The sequence below is a fragment of the Lepidochelys kempii genome, chromosome 21 (assembly GCF_965140285.1).
Source record: "Lepidochelys kempii isolate rLepKem1 chromosome 21, rLepKem1.hap1, whole genome shotgun sequence".
Taxonomy (NCBI): Eukaryota; Metazoa; Chordata; order Testudines; family Cheloniidae; genus Lepidochelys; species Lepidochelys kempii.
In genome coordinates, this window is record NC_136400.1 from 17793506 (window position 1) to 17816495 (window position 22990).

At 48.7% G+C, this 22990-nt stretch overlaps 1 protein-coding gene and 1 long non-coding RNA gene across 2 annotated transcripts in view; one reads left to right on the forward strand and one right to left on the reverse strand.

Annotated features, from left to right (window-relative positions):
- Positions 1–4967: 4967 nt before the first annotated feature.
- Positions 4968–22520, reverse strand: LOC140901372 (uncharacterized). The gene is made up of 3 exons (XR_012155828.1): positions 22378–22520; positions 21699–22193; positions 4968–5062 (listed from the first exon to the last, which is right to left on the reverse strand). It is a non-coding gene; the product is annotated as an uncharacterized LOC140901372 (long non-coding RNA).
- The window catches only part of LMOD1 (leiomodin 1), a 49983-nt gene continuing 45582 nt past the window's right edge, over positions 18590–22990 (forward strand). Inside the window, exon 1 of the mRNA XM_073320107.1 lies at positions 18590–18981. Coding sequence (XP_073176208.1) covers positions 18721–18981 — 261 coding nt within the window. The 5' untranslated portion in view covers positions 18590–18720. The remainder of the gene's footprint in view (positions 18982–22990) is intronic.

A 22990-nucleotide genomic window follows, 5' to 3' on the forward strand; every position in this document is an offset into this window, starting at 1 on the left:
GCTCGCGACCCTGAGGCAATGCGGTTGGCTCCAGCCTGGGCGAGCTGGCCAATGGGGTTCCAGGAGGGCGGGCCGGGCGCGCTGTCATTGGGAGTGGGCGGTGTCCTTCCTTTGACTCCAAACCGCCTGATCCCCGCTGAGGCTGCCCGAGCCTGTAGGGGGCAGCCGTGATGATCGGCCCTGGTGGGGTGTTGCCCTGCTGCCCCTCCCCCCGCACACATACACCCTGTGGGCCCAGGCTGGGGGGTTCTCTGTGGTGCCCCTCCCCCCCCCGTCTGAGCCCAGGCTGGGGGGTTCTCTGTGGTGCCCCTCCCCCCCGTCTGAGCCCAGGCTGGGGGGTTCTCTGTGGTGCCCCTCCCCCCCCCGTCTGAACCCAGGCTGCGGGGTTCTCTGTGGTGCCCCTCCCCCCCTCGTCTGAGCCCAGGCTGGGGGGTTCTCTGTGGTGCCCCTCCCCCCCGTCTGAGCCCAGGCTGGGGGGTTCTCTGTGGTGCCCCTCCCCCCCGTCTGAGCCCAGGCTGGGGGGTTCTCTGTGGTGCCCCTCCCCCCCGTCTGAGCCCAGGCTGGGGGGTTCTCTGTGGTGCCCCTCCCCCCCCGTCTGAGCCCAGGCTGGGGGGTTCTCTGTGGTGCCCCTCCCCCCCCGTCTGAGCCCAGGCTGGGGGGTTCTCTGTGGTGCCCCTCCCCCCTCGTCTGAGCCCAGGCTGGGGGGTTCTCTGTGGTACCCCTCCCCCCCCGTCTGAGCCCAGGGTGGGGGGTTCTCTGTGGTGCCCCCCCCCCGTCTGAACCCAGGCTGGGGGGTTCTCTGTGGTGCCCCTCCCCCCGTCTGAGCCCAGGCTGGGGGGTTCTCTGTGGTGCCCCTCCCCCCCGTCTGAGCCCAGGCTGGGGGGTTCTCTGTGGTGCCCCTCCCCCCTGTCTGAGCCCAGGCTGGGGGGTTCTCTGTGGTGCCCCTCCCCCCTGTCTGAGCCCAGGCTGCGGGGTTCTCTGTGGTACCCCTCCCCCCCTGTGTGAGCCCAGGGTGGGGGGTTCTCTGTGGTGCCCCTCCCCCCCGTCTGAGCCCAGGCTGGGGGGTTCTCTGTGGTGCCCCTCCCCCCAGTCTGAGCCCAGGCTGGGGGGTTCTCTGTGGTGCCCCTCCCCCCCGTCTGAGCCCAGGGTGGGGGGTTCTCTGTGGTGCCCCTCCCCCCCTCGTCTGAGCCCAGGGTGGTGGGTTCTCTGTGGTGCCCCTCCCTCCCTCGTCTGAGCCCAGGCTGAGGGGTTCTCTGTGGTGCCCCTCCTTCCCTCGTCTGAGCCCAGGGTGGGGGGTTCTCTGTGGTGCCCCTCCCTCCCTCTTCTGAGCCCAGGGTGGGGGGTTCTCTGTGGTACCCCTCCCTCCCTCATCTGAGCCCAGGGTGGGGGGTTCTCTGTGGTGCCCCTCCCTCCCTCGTCTGAGCCCACGCTGGGGGGTTCTCTGTGGTGCCCCTCCCCCCGTCTGAGCCCAGGCTGAGGGGTTCTCTGTGGTGCCCCTCCCCCCCTCTTCTGAGCCCAGGGTGGGGGGTTCTCTGTGGTACCCCTCCCTCCCTCATCTGAGCCCAGGGTGGGGGGTTCTCTGTGGTGCCCCTCCCTCCCTCGTCTGAGCCCACGCTGGGGGGTTCTCTGTGGTGCCCCTCCCCCCGTCTGAGCCCAGGCTGAGGGGTTCTCTGTGGTGCCCCTCCCTCCCTCGTCTGAGCCCAAGCTAGGGGGTTCTCTGTGGTGCCCCTCCCCCCCGTCTGAGCCCAGGCTGGGGGATTCTCTGTGGTGCCCCTCCCCCCCTCGTCTGAGCCCAGGGTGGGGGGTTCTCTGTGGTGCCCCTCCCTCCCTCGTCTGAGCCCAGGCTGGGGGGTTCTCTGTGGTGCCCCTCCCCCCCGTCTGAGCCCAGGCTGAGGGGTTCTCTGTGGTGCCCCTCCCCCCCTCGTCTGAGCCCAGGCTGAGGGGTTCTCTGTGGTGCCCCTCCCCCCCGTCTGAGCCCAGGGTGGGGGGTTCTCTGTGGTGCCCCTCCCCCCCGTCTGAGCCCAGGGTGGGGGGTTCTCTGTGGTGCCCCTCCCCCCTCGTCTGAGCCCAGGGTGGTGGGTTCTCTGTGGTACCCCTCCCCCCCTCGTCTGAGCCCAGGGTGGTGGGTTCTCTGTGGTGCCCCTCCCTCCCTCGTCTGAGCCCAGGGTGGTGGGTTCTCTGTGGTGCCCCTCCCCCCCTCGTCTGAGCCCAGGCTGAGGGGTTCTCTGTGGTGCCCCTCCCTCCCTCGTCTGAGCCCAGGCTGCGGGGTTCTCTGTGGTGCCCCTCCCCCCCTCGTCTGAGCCCAGGGTGGGGGGTTCTCTGTGGTGCCCCTCCCCCCCGTCTGAGCCCAGGCTGAGGGGTTCTCTGTGGTGCCCCTCCCCCCCCGTCTGAGCCCAGGCTGGGGGGTTCTCTGTGGTGCCCCTCCCCCCCTCGTCTGAGCCCAGGGTGGGGGGTTCTCTGTGGTGCCCCTCCCTCCCTCGTCTGAGCCCAGGGTGGGGGGTTCTCTGTGGTGCCCCTCCCTCCCTCGTCTGAGCCCAGGGTGGGGGGTTCTCTGTGGTGCCCCTCCCCCCCATCTGAGCCCAGGGTGGGGGGTTCTCTGTGGTGCCCCTCCCTCCCTCGTCTGAGCCCAGGGTGGTGGGTTCTCTGTGGTGCCCCTCCCCCCCTCGTCTGAGCCCAGGGTGGTGGGTTCTCTGTGGTACCCCTCCCCCCCTCGTCTGAGCGCAGGGTGGGGGGTTCTCTGTGGTCCCCCTCCCTCCCTCGTCTGAGCCCAGGCTGGGGGGTTCTCTGTGGTGCCCCTCCCTCCCTCGTCTGAGCCCAGGCTGGGGGGTTCTCTGTGGTGCCCCTCCCCCCCTGTCTGAGCCCAGGCTGGGGGGTTCTCTGTGGTGCCCCTCCCCCCCGTCTGAGCCCAGGCTGGGGGGTTCTCTGTGGTGCCCCTCCCCCCAGTCTGAGCCCAGGCTGGGGGGTTCTCTGTGGTGCCCCTCCCCCCCGTCTGAGCCCAGGGTGGGGGGTTCTCTGTGGTGCCCCTCCCCCCCTCGTCTGAGCCCAGGGTGGGGGGTTCTCTGTGGTGCCCCTCCCTCCCTCTTCTGAGCGCAGGGTGGGGGGTTCTCTGTGGTGCCCCTCCCCCCTCATCTGAGCCCAGGGTGGGGGGTTCTCTGTGGTGCCCCTACCCCCTCGTCTGAGCCCAGGGTGGGGGGTTCTCTGTGGTGCCCCTCCCCCCCTCGTCTGAGCCCAGGCTGAGGGGTTCTCTGTGGTGCCCCTCCCCCCCTCGTCTGAGCCCAGGGTGGGGGGTTCTCTGTGGTGCCCCTCCCCCCCTCGTCTGAGCCCAGGGTGGGGGGTTCTCTGTGGTGCCCCTCCCCCCCTCGTCTGAGCCCAGGGTGGGGGGTTCTCTGTGGTACCCCTCCCTCCCTCGTCTGAGCCCAGGGTGGGGGGTTCTCTGTGGTGCCCCTCCCTCCCTCATCTGAGCCCAGGGTGGGGGGTTCTCTGTGGTGCCCCTCCCTCCCTCGTCTGAGCCCAGGGTGGGGGGTTCTCTGTGGTGCCCCTCCCCCCCGTCTGAGCCCAGGCTGGGGGGTTCTCTGTGGTGCCCCTCCCCCCTGTCTGAGCCCAGGCTGGGGGGTTCTCTGTGGTGCCCCTCCCCCCCTCGTCTGAGCCCAGGCTGGGGGGTTCTCTGTGGTGCCCCTCCCCCCCGTCTGAGCCCAGGCTGGGGGGTTCTCTGTGGTGCCCCTCCCCTCCATCTGAGCCCAGGGTGGGGGGTTCTCTGTGGTGCCCCTCCCCCCCTCGTCTGAGCCCAGGCTGGGGGGTTCTCTGTGGTGCCCCTCCCCTCCATCTGAGCCCAGGGTGGGGGGTTCTCTGTGGTGCCCCTCCCCCCGTCTGAACCCAGGCTGGGGGGTTCTCTGTGGTGCCCCTCCCCTCCATCTGAGCCCAGGGTGGGGGGTTCTCTGTGGTGCCCCTTCCTCCCTCATCTGAGCCCAGGCTGGTGGGTTCTCTGTGGTGCCCCTCCCCCCCATCTGAGCCCAGGGTGGTGGGTTCTCTGTGGTACCCCTCCCTCCCTCGTCTGAGCGCAGGGTGGGGGGTTCTCTGTGGTGCCGCTCCCTCCCTCGTCTGAGCGCAGGGTGGGGGGTTCTCTGTGGTGCCCCTCCCTCCCTCGTCTGAGCGCAGGGTGGGGGGTTCTCTGTGGTGCCCCTCCCCCCCTCGTCTGAGCCCAGGCTGGTGGGTTCTCTGTGGTGCCCCCCCACTCCCGGCTGAATCACAGAGCAGGAGGTGGCTGTGATTCCTCTCCTAGAGGCAGAAACGTGGGCTGCTAATGGACTTTTGTGAAAACCGTAGGAGCTGACTGGAGTTCTATGGATCACAGAGGAGCCAAAACTGGGACAGAGGCACCTAAGTACTTTTGTGGCTCCCACCCCTTATCCTGCCAGCTTCCCCTAACGAAGCAGCCAAAGAGTACTCAGACATTCCTCCTGTTGTAATTGGGGCAACAGAGAGTGATTCTGGCCTAGCATAATCAGAAGCAGCACTTATCAACGTGCTTTGTGTGCCTGGGGATCAGATAACTCAGTGGTTTTCAACCTTTTTTCATTTGTGCACCCCTAAAAAATTTCACATGGTGGTGCAGACCCCTTTGGAAATCTTAGACAGTTTGTGGACCCCAGGGAGCTACAGACTAAAGGGTGAAAACCGCTGTTCTGTGGTAATGACAATCTTTTGCGGACCTCTTAGACATAGTTTTCAGACCTCCAGGGGACTGCAGAACACAAATTGAAAACTACTGAGGGAATAGATCCCCCTGAGGACTGACTTTTCCGTGCAAGCAAAGCAATCAACTGCTAAAGGAAATAATTGACTGAGACCATGGGGGGAAGCCCTCTTTTTCTTCTTTATATTGCTGTTTACAGAGGTGTTAAAAGATGTTCTTGTACATGTAAAGATTTATTCTTATAACTGAATGCAGCAAGTTCATATTTGTGTTCATTTAGAAGAGGATAGTAGCTTTATTTCAAATGTATTGTGCTGCAATAATGAAGGCTGCCAGAAGATGGTGCTGTGGTTACATTTAGGCAGGACCCTGGGGAAAAAAAGAGGGGAAGGGTAGAGTGTGTGAGGGGAAAACCATGTTGAGTTCAAAGCTGCAGCCTAGCTGTGTAGCCTTTACTTTTGCTAAAGCGTGGAACATCTTTCCAACATAGAGTTCATTTCTTGTATTAATATATATGGCTACACAATCAGCTGATCCACCCAATGCCAATCACTTGGGAGCTATGGGAATGCCATGGTGACAATGGGATTCGGGTTCTCAGACAGCTCTTACCCTTTTCTCTAATAAACGGTGGACTGACTGGGGCAAATTAAATGCTAAGGGAACAAGCAAATCCATAAACCTCAGCCCTTGGGGAGAGTTCTCAGGAGGGCTTCCAACATCTCAGGTGCAACTGTTTTTGGTTGTCACTGCCCAAGTGCCATAGCTGCAGTGACTATAGCCATGAAAGTGTAAGGGGACTGTTGGCCCTTTACTAAAACTCAGTGGTGTTTTTTTGGCTGCTAGCTCCCAGTACCAAAAGAAAGGGGAAGGGTCAATGGGAAATCAGGACCCTGAGATTGATAGTCCCCAGGAACAATGGAGAGAGGCCAATGCTCCAGGTCAGCCTGATTGACAGGGCAGGCAAACCAATGAGGGAGTCAGGAGCCTGGGATCCCATCTTCCAGGAGTGCTGGAGCTGCCTCAGGCAGTGCAGGGATGAGCTGAGCTGAGAGCAGAGCTGCAACAACAAAAGCAGCCCAGGGAGCAGATGTGTGCTGGGAGGAGAACTACAGAAACCAGAGCTAGAGGGGCCAGAAAAAGCAGTCTAGAGAGCTGGAGGCAGAGTAGCAGTGCTGAGGCAGGGTGGAGCTGGAGTTGAGACTGGGGCTGTTCGGAGCTGGGTGTGGTGAACAGCTGGGCAGAGCGAGGGGGGACCCTGGGCAGCGGGCCCAGCTCAGGGAGATGCCACCAGCCAAGAGGCCTTGAAGGCCAGACTTGGAGGGGGATCGTAACCCCAGTGGGGTGGGGGCGATGCTGGGAAGAAGGATCCTGCCCCCTAGAGCCTGAGGGCATGCAAGTGTCTGACCCACAGCATCCCTGCAGCACAGCCAGGGCCTGGGCAGGAGGACTGGGACATGTGAGGAACAGACTGAACTTCCCTTACTTCCCAGAGAGGCTGGTTGTGACGTCCCCATGCCACAGAGCGGGGTGACGGGTTTTCCTTTAACCTTTCCCATTTTTCCTTATTTTTTTTAAAATTGATTGCTGTTAAATAAATTGTATTTGCTTTGAACTATATGCAATGATCAGTGGGTCAGGGAAGTGTCCAGACCGGAGAGAGCATCCTGAAGTAGGGACACCCTAGCCCCTACCATAAGTGACCATGACAAAGTTGGGGGTTGAGCCCCCCAGGAATCCTGGGCCCAGCTTTGTTGGGGTTACGAGGACTCTGCCACACAGGAGAGTGGAAGGGAGCCCATTTCACAGGGATAGTGTATAAGCCAGGAAAGTTCCACACAAACAATAGTGGGACGATTCCCCCACTTACAAAAGTGACATCAGATAGGTTCGTTGGGGAATAGTACGCTGAGTGGTGTCTAGCAAGCTGCTGAGAAGACATTTCTGAATCTGTGAGCCCCAACATTATCAGAATCCCCTTCCAGTAAGGGATTGATTATTTTCTTGATTTAAAACAACCCCCCAAATTTAAATTATTAGATGTAATTTTTTTCCCCAAATGGAAGTGAGACATCAGGCATATGGGGGAAGACAGGAATGAAGAGGATTCAGGGCAGGCAGCCTCAGCCAAAAAATGTTTTAATTTCCCATCATCAGTAAATAGGAGATATTTTATCTGAGGGGCATTATGTGTGAAAGTGCAATAAGACTCAGGTGAGAGGGGATATTTGTCCCTTGTTAAATTAATGGGAGTAGAATGTTGGACCCAAAAGGTTCATGACAATTGTGAATCACAGCTGTGTGAGCTGGAAGCAGGTGGGGAAGAGAGACCCTCAAGCAAGTAATCTATCTGCCCAAGAACATCATATTGTAAAACAACAGAGAAAGCTTTTGACTTTGTATGTGTTGAGTGAGTGATGATTTTAACCTCAGCTCTCTCTGGACATTCTAAACAGAGGGGAGAATTTAACAGATGAGAGGGATTAATTAATTTCTAATGTTGCTCTATTTGGCTATAAAGAGCCTGAAATGGGAAGAAGGAGGAAGGATGGTCTTGAGATTGAGGCAGTGGCATGGCAATCTGGAGATATGGAATAAATTTCCAGCTCTGCCACAGACTTTCTATGTGAACTTGGGCAAGACACTTGATCTTACTGTGCCTCAATTCCTTATCTGTAAATGTGGCTAATAATACTCCTGTACTTCACAGGAGTGTTGTACAGACATGCTCATTAATGTTTGAGAGGTGTTTCATTAATATGGTGATCCTGATAAGTACACAGACTGATAGAACCTCACTTAAAATCCGGTGCTGCATATGAGCTTCCTTGAAGGAAATTTATTTTCCATATGGTATCATACCCATCTTGAGTCTTCATCTCTGACAACTCGATGTTGTCTCTGAACATAATTCTCTTGGTGAAACTCATAATATCCATAAATGGGCAAATCCTTACACTTCTAAACTTTCCCTGGACATGCATGCCTAGTTTCCTCTACATTAGTCCTTTCCTGATGTTCACAGTGCCTCCCATTCTAGTACGAACTGTGAATTTCATTAATGTGCTATTTTATTTCTTCTAAATCATTAGTTAAAATGTTAAATAACACCAAACATAATACTAATCATTATGGTACCCACAAGATACTACCCTTCAACTTGGCCATTGCTTTCTTCCTGGCCTACTGATCTGTAAGAAAAAGTGGGACAAATTGTGACTTTCTCAGCCTCTGATGAATTTTAGGAATGCAGAGGGGCACCACACCAATACCAGTTTCTAGAGCCATTCTGCATGTGGTGAAGAGCATCTGAGTGAATGTCTCCAGGCGCCCTAAGGCTTGCACACAGAGTAACAACTGCTAAACTAAAAGGGTGCAGCATGCCTTCCCCAAGTGCTAGCATCAGACTGCCAGATGATGTGGAAGAGGTTGAGGCCAGAGTACCACTTCTGATATCCCAGGGCATGCATCCTTTGGGATATTTTACATTGCTAGTGGCACTCTGGCTGTCCTCCATATTGTGCTCCAGGGGCACAAGGGGTAAAATCCTGGCTCTATTAAAGTCAGTGGCAAAACTCCCATTGACTTTAAAGGGCCAGGATTTCACATGAAGTGTATGATTGGAGTTGCCCCCTGTTCAGAAATTCAAGGTGGGAAAGAGATCCCTGCACACATTTTCTGTGACACCCTGTACCCCATATGACACTCTGTACCTCACGTTCACCACTTTTATATGGTTATGATATGTTTTATACAAAGTATGCCTTGTGAGGTATCATTTGAAAACTCATAATCTACTGAACATCATTGTCCCGTTTAAATGTGTGTATCAACATTGTATAGGGAGCTATGAGATCGTGCTATATGATTGTTACTGAAATATGCTGTAGCTCTGGATTCATAGATTCATAGATATTTAGGTCAGAAGGGACCATTATGATCATCTAGTCTGACCTCCTGTACAATGCAGGCCACAGAATTTCACCCACCACTCCTAAAAAAGACCTCACACCTATATCTGTGCTATTGAAGTCCTCAAATTGTAGTTTGAAGACCTCAAGGAGCAGAGAATCCTCCAGCAAGTGACCCGTGCCCCATGCTACAGAGGAAGGCGAAAAACCTCCAGGGCCTTCCAATCTGCCCTGGAGGAAAATTCCTTCCCGACCCCAAATATGGCGATCAGCTAAACCCTGAGCATATGGGCAAGATTCATCAGCCAGATACTACAGAAAATTCTTTCCTGGGTAACTTGGATCTTACCCCATCTAAAAACCCATCACAGGCCATTGGGCCTATTTACCATGAATATTTTATTACCAAAACCATGTTATCCCATCATACCATCTCCTCCATAAACTTATCGAGTTTAATCTTAAAGCAAGATAGATCTTTTGCCCCCACTACTTCCCTCGGAAGGCTATTCCAAAACTTCACTCCTCTGATGGTTAGAAACCTTCGTCTAATTTCTAATCTAAATTTCCTAGTGGCCAGTTTATATCCATTTGTTCTTGTGTCCACATTGGTACTGAGTTTAAATAATTCCTCTCCCTCTCTGGTATTTATCCCTCTGATATATTTATAGAGAGCAATCATATCTCCCCTCAACCTTCTTTTAGTTAGGCTAAACAAGCCAAGCTCCCTGAGTCTCCTTTCATAAGACAAGTTTTCCATTCCTCGGATCATCCTAGTAGCCCTTCTCTGTACCTGTTCCAGTTTGAATTCATCCTTCTTAAACATGGGAGACCAGAACTGCACACAGTATTCCAGGTGAGGTCTCACCAGTGCCTTATATAACGGTACTAAAACCTCCTTATCCCTACTGGAAATACCTCTCCTGATGCATCCCAAGACGACATTAGCTTTTTTCACAGCCATATCACATTGGCAGCTCATAGTCATCCTATGATCAACCAATACTCCAAGGTCCTTTTCCTCCTCCGTTACTTCTAGTTGATGCGTCCCTAGCTTATAACTAAAATTCTTGTTATTAATCCCTAAATGCATGACCTTACACTTCTCACTATTAAATTTCATCCTATTCCTATTACTCCAGTTTACAAGGTCATCCAGATCCTCCTGTAGGGTATCCCTGTCCTTCTCTAAATTAGCAATACCTCCCAGCTTTGTATCATCTGCAAACTTTATTAGCACACTCCCACTTTTTGTGCCCAGGTCAGTAATAAAAAGATTAAATAAGATTGGTCCCAAAACTGATCCTTGAGGAACTCCACTGGTAACCTCCCTCCAACTTGACAGTTCACCTTTCAGTAGGACCCGTTGTAGTCTCCCCTTTAACCAATTCCCTATCCACCTTTCAATTTTCCTATTGATGCCCATCTTATCCAATTTAACTAATAATTCCCCATGTGGCACAGTATCAAACGCCTTACTAAAATCTAAGTAAATTAGATCCACTGCGTTTCCTTTATCTAAAAAATCTGTTACTGTCTCAAAGAAGGAGATCAGGTTGGTTTGGCACGATCTACCTTTTGTAAAACCATGTTGTATTTTGTCCCATTTACCATTGACTTCAATGTCCTTAACTACCTTCTCCTTCAAAATTTTTTCCAAGACCTTGCATACTACAGATGTCAAACTAACAGGCCTATAATTACTTGGATCACTTTCTTCCCCTTTCTTAAAAATAGGAACTATGTTAGCAATTCTCCAATCATACGGTACAACCCCTGAGTTTACAGATTCATTAAAAATTCTTGCTAATGGGCTTGCAATTTCTTGTGCCAATTCTTTTAATATTCTTGGATGAAGATTATCTGGGCCCCCCGATTTAGTCCCATTAAGCTGTTTGATAACGCCCTGAGACCATTTTCTCAAAGACAAAGACAGACTTGTACACCAGCAAGGTGCTAAAGAGCCATTACCTACTTGGACATCCACCAGCAGAGGAGGAAGGTATAAACAAAGTATTTGCAATTCACCTGAAGGACAGCTTGTATGCAGTGGAACTGCTGACCCCATGACCCAGCAAAGATTTTTCCAATACAAAGGGTCAGAATATAAGAAGGAGGGAAAAGGCCTCTGGCTACCTCTCCACTCCACCTCCCAGGACATCAAGGAATACCTGAAGAATACTGAACTAAGGGGAGTGGTCCTAGGCTGGAAAAAAGAAGCACCCTGTGAAATACATTGTAGCTAATGGTGAGACGACTTATTTTGCTTTTAGAACTATTCGCCTGGGTAAAGTTTAGAAATTAGATTTTATTTCTTTTTATTTCTTTTGTAAACAATTCTGACTTGTACACATTATCACCTGTAAATCACTTAAAATCTATCTTTGTCTTGTTAATTAACTTGCTTTACTGTTTTATCTAAACCAGTGGGTTTGATTGAAGGGTTTGGGAAGCCTCCCCATGAGACAAAAAGGCTGATTCCCATTCATTACTCTTTGTTGGAATGATGGACTGATTTATGAGCATGTACGGTCCAGTGAGCTACTTAATGGTACAAAATGCATATTTTCGGGGGGGCAAGGCTTGGACTGAGGGGAACATGAGTATCGCCCTCTTCATGGATGGATGGCATAGTATTCATGTACTGAGCTGGTAGTGACGGCTGTGATTGCAGAGCCATTGGCCATTATCTTTGAAAACTCGTGGCGAACGGGGGAAGTCCCGGATGACTGGAAAAAGGCTAATGTAGTGCCAATCTTTAAAAAAGGGAAGAAGGAGGATCCTGGGAACTACAGGCCAGTCAGCCTCACCTCAGTCCCTGGAAAAATCATGGAGCAGGTCCTCAAAGAATCAATCCTGAAGCACTTACATGAGAGGAAAGTGATCAGGAACAGCCAGCATGGATTCACCAAGGGAAGGTCATGCCTGACTAATCTAATCGCCTTTTATGATGAGATTACTGGTTCTGTGGATGAAGGGAGAGCAGTGGATGTATTGTTTCTTGACTTTAGCAAAGCTTTTGACACCGTCTCCCACAGTATTCTTGTCAGCAAGTTAAGGAAGTATGGGCTGGATGAATGCACTATAAGGTGGGTAGAAAGCTGGCTAGATTGTCGCGCTCAACGGGTAGTGATCAATGGCTCCATGTCTAGTTGGCAGCCGGTATCAAGTGGAGTGCCCCAAGGGTCGGTCCTGGGGCCGGTTTTGTTCAATATCTTCATAAATGATCTGGAGGATGGTGTGGATTGCACTCTCAGCAAATTTGCGGATGATACTAAACTGGGAGGAGTGGTAGATACGCTGGAGGGGAGGGATAGGATACAGAAGGACCTAGACCAATTGGAAGATTGGGCCAAAAGAAATCTGATGAGGTTCAATAAGGATAAGTGCAGGGTCCTGCACTTAGGACGGAAGAACCCAATGCACAGCTACAGACTAGGGACCGAATGGCTAGGCAGCAGTTCTGCGGAAAAGGACCTAGGGGTGACAGTGGACGAGAAGCTGGATATGAGTCAGCAGTGTGCCCTTGTTGCCAAGAAGGCCAATGGCATTTTGGGATGTATAAGTAGGGGCATAGCGAGCAGATCGAGGGACATGATCGTTCCCCTCTATTCGACATTGGTGAGGCCTCATCTGGAGTACTGTGTCCAGTTTTGGGCCCCACACTTCAAGAAGGATGTGGATAAATTGGAGAGAGTCCAGCGAAGGGCAACAAAAATGATTAGGGGTCTAGAACACATGACTTATGAGGAGAGGCTGAGGGAACTGGGATTGTTTAGCCTGCAGAAGAGAAGAATGAGGGGGGATTTGATAGCTGCTTTCAAGTACCTGAAAGGGGGTTCCAAAGAGGATGGCTCTAGACTGTTCTCAATGGTAGCAGATGACAGAACGAGGAGTAATGGTCTCAAGTTGCAGTGGGGGAGGTTTATATTGGATATTAGGAAAAACTTTTTCACTAAGAGGGTGGTGAAACACTGGAATGCGTTACCTAGGGAGGTGGTAGAATCTCCTTCCTTAGAGGTTTTTAAGGTCAGGCTTGACAAAGCCCTGGCTGGGATGATTTAACTGGGAATTGGTCCTGCTTCGAGCAGGGGGTTGGACTAGATGACCTTCTGGGGTCCCTTCCAACCCTGATATTCTATGATTCTATGATTCTATGACTGTGTGCTGGGAGGGATCAGAGCCTGGAGAGGTTTGCTGTTCACTAGCAAAGCATTGCAAAAGGCACCCTAGGCTGGAGAGTTAAGGGGACCTAGCAGTTCAGGTTGCACCCTGGGGCACATCACACTTTCCCAACCCCTACCTGACACTGTCCCAAGAAAGGGCAGCCAGAACATAGGGCTGTGTGTAAAATAAAAAAAACACATTCAGAGTATCTTAAGTATCTAGCCTATGTTTTCATGCACATACATTGATTTCTATTTGATATTTAGGGTTATGTAGTTTACAAAGTCCTTTATGCGACAGACGCAGTGCTTCGTATGAAGCACAGAATATTCAGACTATTTTATTAAATTTATAAATGTTACATGTATCTTTGTGGACTGGCTAGTGATTGAACCAGGAATACAATGGGAGCTACATGATCTTTTCATGTTCTCTGCATATATATATCTTCCTACTGTATTTTCCACTCCATCTGATGAAGTGGGTTTTAGCCCATGAAAGCTTATCCCCGAATAAATTTGTTAGCCAATGAGAAACTGAAGAACTGGAATTAATTTGCAAACTGGACATCATCAAATTAGGCTTGCATAAAGACTGGGAGTGGATGGGTCATTACACAAACTAAAAACTATTTCCCCATGCTAATTTTTCCCCCTACTGTTACTCACACCTTTCAGAGTAGCAGCCATGTTAGTCTGTATCCGCAAAAAGAAAAGGAGGACTTATGGCACCTTAGAGACTAACAAATTTATTTGAAGTGATATCATATGTCATCATATGAAGTGAGCTGTAGCTCACGAAAGCTTATGCTCAAATAAATTTGTTAGTCTCTAAGGTGCCACAAGTCCTCCTTTTCTTTTTTCTCACACCTTCTTGTCAACTGTTTGAAATGGACCATCCTTATTATCAGTACCAAAGTTTTTTTTCTCCTACTGATAATAGCCCACCTTAATTGATTTGTCTTGTTAGAGTTGGTACGGCAACCCCAATCTTTTCATGTTCTCTGTATATGTTCTCTGTATATATATATCTTCCTACTGTATTTTCCACTCCATGCATCTGATGAAGTGGGTTTTAGCCCACGAAAGCTTATGCCTAAATACATTTGTTAGTCTCTAAGGTGCCACAAGTACTCCTCATTCTTTTTGCTGATACAGACTAACACGGCTACCACTCTGAAACCTGTCACCATACAAGGCACTGAATTTAGCCATATGAAGTGGAAATCCAACAACTTCATGAAAAAACTTGTACAGATACAGACAGACATCATCTTCCTTTCCAAATGCAAACAGATGGACATCATACCAAAAAGACTGAGGGTAAAAAATCCATTACAATCTACATACCACACAGACTATGCTCAGAGATTGTGCCGCACACTCTCAAAGAAACTGTGGAACCACCTGATCAACATCCTATACAGCAAACAGGGAAAGATCAAGAATGAGCTCTCAAAACTGGATACTCTCATAAAAAAACAACCTTCCACACAAACTTCCTCGTGGCTGGACTTTACAAAAAACTAGACAAGCCATTTACAGCACACACTTTGCTTCTCTACAAAGAAAAAGGATACGAAACTATCTAAACTACTGCATGCCACAAGGGGCCAAAACAGTTGTTCCCTTAACCCACCCAACAATATTGTTAATCTATCCAGCTATACACTTAGCCTGGCAGAAGAATCTGTCCTATCTCAGGGCCTCTCCTTCTGCCCGTGCACCCCCACGAACATGATACAGTTCTGTGGTGACCTAGAATCCTACTTTCGATGTCTCCGACTTAAGGAATATTTCCAACACACCTCTGAACAGCATACTAACCCACGGAAACCTTCTTACCAACACTACAAAAAGAAGGATTCTGCGTGGACTCCTCCTGAAGGTTGAAACAACAGGCTGGACTTCTACATAGAGTGCTTCCGGCGATGAGCACGGGCAGAAATTGTGGAAAAGCAGCATCACTTGCCCCATAACCTCAGCCGTGCAGAACACAACGCTATCCACAGCCTCAGAAACAACTCTGACATCATAATCAAAAAAGCTGACAAAGGAGGTGCTGTCATCATCATGAATAGGCTGGAATATGAACAAGAGGCTGCTAGGCAGCTCTCTAACACCACATTCTACAGGCCATTTGGTAACCACTGAGGGTTACCAAAAGAAACTACATTTGCTCAAGAAACTCCCTGACAAAGTACAAGATAACTGCACAGACACATTCCTAGAATCCTGACCAGGGGTATTCTATCTGCTACCCAAAATCCATAAACCTGGAAATCCTGGATGCCCCATCATCTCAGGCATTAGCACCCTGACAGCAGGATTGTCTGGCTATGTAGACTCTCTCCTCAGGCCCTACCCTACCAGCAGTCCCAGCTATCTTTGAGACACCATTGACTTCCTGAGAAAACTACAATCCATTGCTGATCTTCCAGAAAACACCATCCTAGCCACTATGGATGTAGAAGCCCTCTACACCAACATTCCACACAAAGATGGACTACAAGCCATCAGGAACAGTAACCCTGATAATGTCATGGCAAACCTGGTGGCTGAACTTTGTGACTTTGTCCTCACCCACAACTATTTCACATTTGGGGACAATGTATACCTTCAAGTCAGCAGCATTGTATGGGGACCCGCATAGCCCACAGTATGCCAACATTTTTGTGGTTGACTTAGAAAAACACTTCCTCAACTCTCGTCACCTAATGCCCCTACTCTACTTGCACTACATTGATGACCTCTTCATCATCTGGACCCATGGAAAAGAAGCCCTTGAGGAATTCCACCAGGATTTCAACAATTTCCATCCCACCATCAACCTCAGCCTGGACCAGTCCACACAAGAGATCCACTTCCTGGACACTATAGCACTAATAAGCGATGGTCATATAAACACCATCCTATACCAGAAACCTACCGACCACTATACTTACCTACATGCCTCCAACTTTCATCCAGACCACATCACATGATCCATTGTCTACAGCCAAGCTCTAAGATACAACCGCATTTGCTTCAACCCCTCAGACAGAAATAAACACCTACAGGATCTCTTTCAAGCGTTCTTAAAACTACAGTACCCACCTGCTGCAGTGAAGAAACAGATTGACAGAGCCAGAAGAGTACCCAGAAATCACCTACTACAGGACAGGCCCAACAAAGAGAATAACAGAACGCCACTAGCCATCACCTTCAGCCCTCAACTAAAACCTTTCCAGTGCATCATCAAGGATCTACCACCGATCCTGAAGGACGATCCCTCACTCTCACAGACCTTGGGAGGCAGGCCAGTCATCGCTTACAGACAGCCCCTGAAAGTGAAGCAAATAATCACCAGCAACCACCCACACCACACACCAAAAACACTAATCCAGGAACCTATCCTTGCAACAAACCCTATTGCCTATTCTGTCCACATATCTATTCAAGGGACACCATCATAGGACCTAATCACATCAGCCACATCATCAGGGGCTTGTTCACCTGCACATCTACCAATGTGATACACGCTTGCACATGATGGCGTATACATTGGCCAAACCGGTCAGTCTCTACGCAAAAGAATAAATGGACACAAATCAGACGTCAAGAATTATAACATTCAAAAAACAGTCAGAGAATACTTCAACCTCCCTGGACACTCAATTACACATCTAAAAGTGTCAATTCTTCAACAAAAAAACTTCAAAAACAGACTCCAACGAGAAACTGCAGAACTGGAATTAATTTGCAAACTGGACACCATCAAATTAGGCTTGAATAAAGACTGGGAGTGGATGGGTCATTACACAAACTAAAAACTATTTCCCCATGCTAATTTTCCCCCCTACTGTTACTCACACCTTCTTGTCAACTGTTTGAAATGAGCCATCCTGATTATCACTACCAAAGTTTTTTTTTCTCCTGCTGATAATAGTTCACCTTAATTGATTTGTCTCATTAGAGTTAGTATGGAAACCCCCATCTTTTCATGTTCTCTGTATATGTTCTCTGTATATATATATCTTCCTACTGTATTTTCCACTCCATGCATCTGATGAAGTGGGTTTTAGCCCATGAAAGCTTATGCCCAAATACATTTGTTAGTCTCTAAGGTGCCACAAGTACTCCTCGTTCTTTTTGCTGATACAGACTAACATGGCTGCCACTCTGAAACAAGTCCCATTTTGTGTCAGATCTCTAAGTCATGTTTAGTGTTCATTGTAGTTATCCTACCTAAGTATTGAAGTGCTCAACACACTCCGATGCCTCCTCAAATGGTAACAAGTCTGGAAGTTTAATCCCAGGGAAGGTGTGTAGACTGGTTTGATCTGGTTCAAAAGGCCTGGCAAATAAAGAACAGCAAACTGTATGAAGAGGCAGCCTTGATCTGGGAGTCAAAAATGAACATGAGACTGGGAGAGAGCCCTTGAGCGAACATGAAATACTTTGGTGACACCAGGTAAACTAGGCTATGTATAAGCTGTTTATTTTTTAAGAGATGTTTTCTCTATAATGGTTTTGTTCTGAATAAATAGTACTTTGCTTTCTGAAGTTTGGCTGGTCACTGATTAACCCTGTCACCGCCCCTGAGAGAACTGGACTGCAGTGCTGCTGAAGGGCTGAGAGAATCCTGGTTGATTGCAGGTCTAGAGGAAGAGTGTTGTGGGTCTCTGCCCTGAGAAAGGTGACAGCTAGAGACCTGAGACCTATGTGGGGAGTCATCAAGGGGGCCACAAAGGTGTCAGAAGTGCAGTTATCTTGAGAACAAATATTTTAATACACCAAGCACTCACTGTGACATACTATAGGGAAGATAGGCCATTTAGAGCTATGCTAATACCTCCATAAAAGGAAAATATGATTAAGAGCCAAGATGATGTGAAGATATAACTGTCGATTACAGACCTTTGACAGCTCCCTGAACGTATAGTCATCTAGATCTGCTTGCTGCAGATCCGATCGTGTACCATTTCCAGAGGAAGATACCCATTTTCCCACTTCGTCCTCCTCAGCTTCTCACTTCTTTCAAAACAGGATGGGTTTCCCTTGCTTTGACACCTTCTCTTCGACACCTGCTGTTGCTCACCCAATACACATACCAATCAGGCAATAGTCATCTTCAATTTTAAAAACCTGTAGCCAGAAATATCCAATGTACTCATGGGGTTTTTGGAAGGGGGAAATTGTACGGGTTTCCAAATGAAAGAATGTAGATTTGCCTTAAAAGGACGGGAGATTGTAAGAGATTTCAGGGAACTGTAAATATATACAGGGAACATTTTGTGAAAATGAAAACTTTCTTAAATCCTGTGCAGGCATATAATGGTCTCCCGCATACTATTATCAAATTCATCAGAAAGCTGGGAATTGACAGAATGTGAGTTCCAGCTACACATTTCACCCCTGTGATGGGGAAGCAAACTGTATGTTACAAGTAGCTTTAATGCCTTTGCTGTCAGATCTTGAAGCTGCATATGGACACATCCTAAAGATCTGCAGCTCTGGTTCTTTCCTCACTGGTTTCAAAGCCCCAGCCTAGCAGCTTGTGCGTTTTTGCATATTTTCTCACTGCGTTGTCCCATTGCCTTTAAAAGGCTAAACGTTCAGTACTAAATTTGGTCATGCAGCTCTTCCAGATTCCCTGGAATGTCCTCAGGTTTCAAACTCCTCGGATAGAAAGAAAGCCCGCCTCCTGCCTTTCCTGATTGGTTTTTCTGAACCAGGCTGTACAGCTGTTAAATGTAACTGGCCAGCTATTTTACCAACCCCTGTCCCCCCTTTATAACCAATTTATCCTAGGTTGCAGTAAGTTAGAGCTGCTTAGATTTAACACTTCAGCACCTGAACGGTGGGGAGGGGAGGAAGTAGCTTCTGGACTTCTATTATTTAACTAATTTTCCTCCACTCTTTGGCTTTGCATATCATCACAGCTGTGCTTCACCTACAAACTGCCAAGATGTCCAGGGTAGCAAAATACAGAAGGCAAGTCAGTGAAGATCCAGATATTGATAGCTTATTGTCTACTTTGTCTCCAGAGGAGATGGAAGAGCTAGAAAAGGAGTTGGATGTGGCTGATCCGGATGGAAACATCCCTTTGGGGCTCAGGCAGAGAAACCAAACTGACAAGCACTCAACTGGCTTATACAACCGAGAAGCAATGCTCAACTACTGTGAAAAGGAGACCAAGAAACTTATTCAGAGGGAACTGTCAGTGGACGTAAGTCACATCTGCCAGTATTTGAGTTGTAAACAGGGACATTTGGAGAGAACTCCATCAGGCTAGCTTAGGGGACAGAATGGAAACTAACATTTAGGAACAATTGGCATGTAGGAAAGTGAGCAGGCAAGTTCCATGGCTGGGTGCTGAGAAATCTAAATGGCATCCCTTTCTATTCAGGGGATGGGCAGATGAGTGGGAAGGGGTCAGGGAAATTCTTGAAATCCCAACATTATTCAGAAATACAGAAGCCCTTGCTACTGCCTGAAATTGGTTTCTGTTTGACTCTGGTAATCTACGAACTAATGTAAGGCTAACATCCTTTGGCAAGGCTTTTATGGGAGGCAGCTTTTCCCAACGGAATACACCTCAAGACTTCAATGCATTAAAACAATCCACAGTTGTGTGTTCTCCACATTTGTTCTCTTTGGTTTTGGAGAATTCCACTACCCCAGTCTTTTCAGTTCATCATATACAAATATTGGAAAGATTTCTTGGAATAGCAGAAAAGATGGGTGGTGGGTTTGCTGTCCTATGAAAATCAGTGTCAGAAGTAGGTGTTGTGCACTAAGCCAGGGGTTCTCAGACTTGTGTCCTGTGACCCCTTTCACACAGCAAGCCTCTGAGTGCGACCTCCCTTAGAAATTCATAACACTCTTGGATATATTTAACACCATTATAAATGCTGGAGGCAAAGAGGAGTTTGGGGTGGAGGCTGACAGCTCACGACCCCCCATGTAATAACCTCCCGACCCCCAGTTTGAGAACCCTGCACTAAGCCATTTGGTTTGTGATTTTTGTTGTAAACATAATTCAACTGAAGTTCACTCTTTTGTTAGAGTTGGATTTATTTATGCTTCTTTTCTATTCATTTCTCTTTTTCTCTACCTGGAAAGTCTCATCAGTTTCTCAGGTACTGTGAATTTCTCTCTTTCAATGGCTTGCTCTCAGCCCTGATTCTGATGAGGAGTTTGGCTTGTGGTTTCTTTGTCATGTGCCTCCCATTCAAGGCTTCTTATATGTAGCTTTGATGGAAACCAATTCCATTTTTCTGCAACATTTATTACCCTATGGAGTAGCAAGACACAGCATTTGCTTCAGCCTTGGGAGGGTGGGGAAATGTTGGCTCCTATTTGCCATTCTCTGCAAGGTTTGTTTTGTTTTTACTATGGCAAACTGGAGCCACACCCAATTGGCGAATGATGGGTCCCTCTACTTGTCTTCAAGCTTCCATGTCCCAAGCCTGACTGTAGGTGCTGTAAAAGGACAGGACTGAGGGAGAAAAACAGTGTGAGCATTGTAAAGGCTTATGTGAAATACCCATTTTAACAGTCTGTATTGGCCCTAATTTCTTACCTGTTCCAGTTTATCCAGGGACACCTTGAATCTGCCAGCTCACAGCTGAGTTATCAAGCCCTAAACTAGACTGTAAACTCTTTGAGCCAGGGATTGTGTCTTATGTATTTGTACAGCATTTGAGCCTCAATTCTGGTTGGGGCCTCTGGGTACTGCCAGAACATTGCAGATTTAGGAGGAACAAACAAGATATTTGCTATCTAAACGAAGAGTTCAATATTTCTCTCTCTCCCCACTCCCCGTGGTTTGAATACCGCTGGGGGATTTGGTCTTGCTCTGATGTGGCCTGGCAGTTTTTCTCTAGCAGGGCACTCACTGACTTCCACAATGATCTATATAGGACATTCCGTGTAGGTTGATGGACTTCTGCCCACTCCCAGAGACTGTACTTAACAACTCACTGTCTAGATACTATGGCTGTAAAGTACAGTTCACCTTAGTACCACAGGTCCAGATTTATTCTCTCACTTGCTGACTGGCATGCAATGGGAGATGTGCTCTTTGCAATGTAAACCAGGCAGAATGAATAATTCCTGTTACCACAAAACAAATAGTTGTGTAAAGAATGGAATCTTGAGTAGGAGTAGGGAGGTCATATTACCCCTGTGTTTGGGGCTGGAGCAACTACTACTGGAATCCTGTGTCCAGTTCTGGTGCCCACAATTCAAGAAGGATGTTGGTAAACTGGAGAGGGTTTGGATAAGAGTCGTGAGAATGATTAAAGGATTAGAAACCCTGCCTTACTGAAGAGAGGCAAGGAGTTCAATCTCAATAACAAAAGAAAAGGGTGGCTTGATCACAGTCCATAAGGTCTAGATCAACAAAGGTCCTCGGGCGCCTAAGTCCAACTTAAGCACTGCTGACATTGTGTGTGCACCTTATGCTAGTGGTCAGGGCACTCAGCTGGGCTGGGGGAGACCCAGGTTCACATCCCTGTTCTGCCTGATTTGGAGAAGGGACTTGAACCTGGGTCTATACTAGGATGGCTTTTTGGTGTGTTGTTTTTAGATACATTTCACTCCTGCCCAGCTTAGGCAGCTTGTTGGCTTCTGAGATCCCTTTCTTGGATGTCTAATGCTCTCCACACATTGCATAGGGAGCCTGGACACCTAATGAAGGGCTAAGGATTCTGTGAGGTGGCCGGGCATCTTGGAGTTACACATTACAGTGCCTAAGTCCCTTTGTGGATCAAGCGCTAGGTACCTACATGGGGAACAGCAATTTCATGACAGCGGGCTCTTCAGTCTAGCAGACACAGGTCTAACAAGATCCAATGGCTGGAAGGTGAAGCCAGACATTCAGTCTAGAAATAAGATGCAATTTTTTTACAGTGAGAGTAATTAACCATTGGAACAACTTACCCAGGGCTGTGGTGGGTTCTCCATCACTCGCAATTTAAAAATCAAGATGATGTTTTTCTAAAAGATCTGCTCTAGTTTAAATAGAGAAATTAATTCAGTCCACTGGCCTGTGTTATGCAGAAGGTCAGACTAGATGATTACTGCCTGGCTTTATGGTCTATGAATCTACAAAATGATGGTAGGAAGGGTTTGCGACAGTCAGCATTCTGCAATGGTATGCAGACAACCCAAGTTCACAGTGAGCATTATGCAAAACTTATGCTCAGATAAACTGGTTAGTCTCTAAGGTGCCACAAGTACTCCTTTTCTTTTTAGTGAGCATTCAAGCGCTGTCATTTGGAAAGCCTAAATAATCAGGCTGCATGAGATGCGCTGGTTCTCAATAGATTGTGAGAAGACTTCTGCTACTTCTTGCATTTGGCATCTATGGTGATGGCACATAGTTTTTATTCACAGGCAACGCTAACCCTGAGCTGGAGTTAGATGAGAAAGTATCTGTAATAAAAAGGAAGAGAAAGGAAAACGTGATTTTCGAAAACTAGAAAGCTAGGAATGTTGTCATTAAGGCTAAACTTTAAATAAGTTGGAAAATATGCAAATTCACCCAAGGAGGGGGGTGTTGTGGGGGAAGGACTTTTTGGTGGAGTGGGTGAGGGGAAGGACTGTGGGAGTGACTCACTTTTCAGAGTAGAAGTGCACAGTAAGAAGAGATTTGAAGGAGAACAGCGAGGTTAGTTGCTCTGTGGCTGGAAGGATGGGGCTATGGTCCTGGCGTCTTGAGGGTGCTGCTTTCTCTCTAAGTTGACCTGCAGTAACTTTAGGCTGTGGAAGACAAAGCTTATTGGCTGTTGGTCAAACTCTTTGGTAAAATTGGCCCAGTTAGATTGCATTGCAGTAATTGGATATTGTGGAGCTAACTTACTTCTTCTATTTCCATCCCTGGAGGGAAAGAAAAAAATATCCCTCAACCCCTTCCCCCTCTTGGCATTGTTAGGAACTGGAGATTAGCACTTGTAAAATACCAAGTCCCAGCACTATAGTAGTTCAGTGCCTTCTGCTCTTTCGTGGGCCACACAGATCGGGAGAGAGCTCATACGACCACAGTGGCTATCACCGAAAACAGGCCACTTTTGTTACTCTCTAGAATGTAGGAAGCATGTACAGAATTACTATTTTTTTGTTAGACAGTTTTAGCATACTGGGCACAGTTGGAGCTTTCTGATTTGCTCTCTGTGTTATCAGTTAATACCATGGCAATAATGCCCAGTGACTACACAAATCACTTTCCCTGT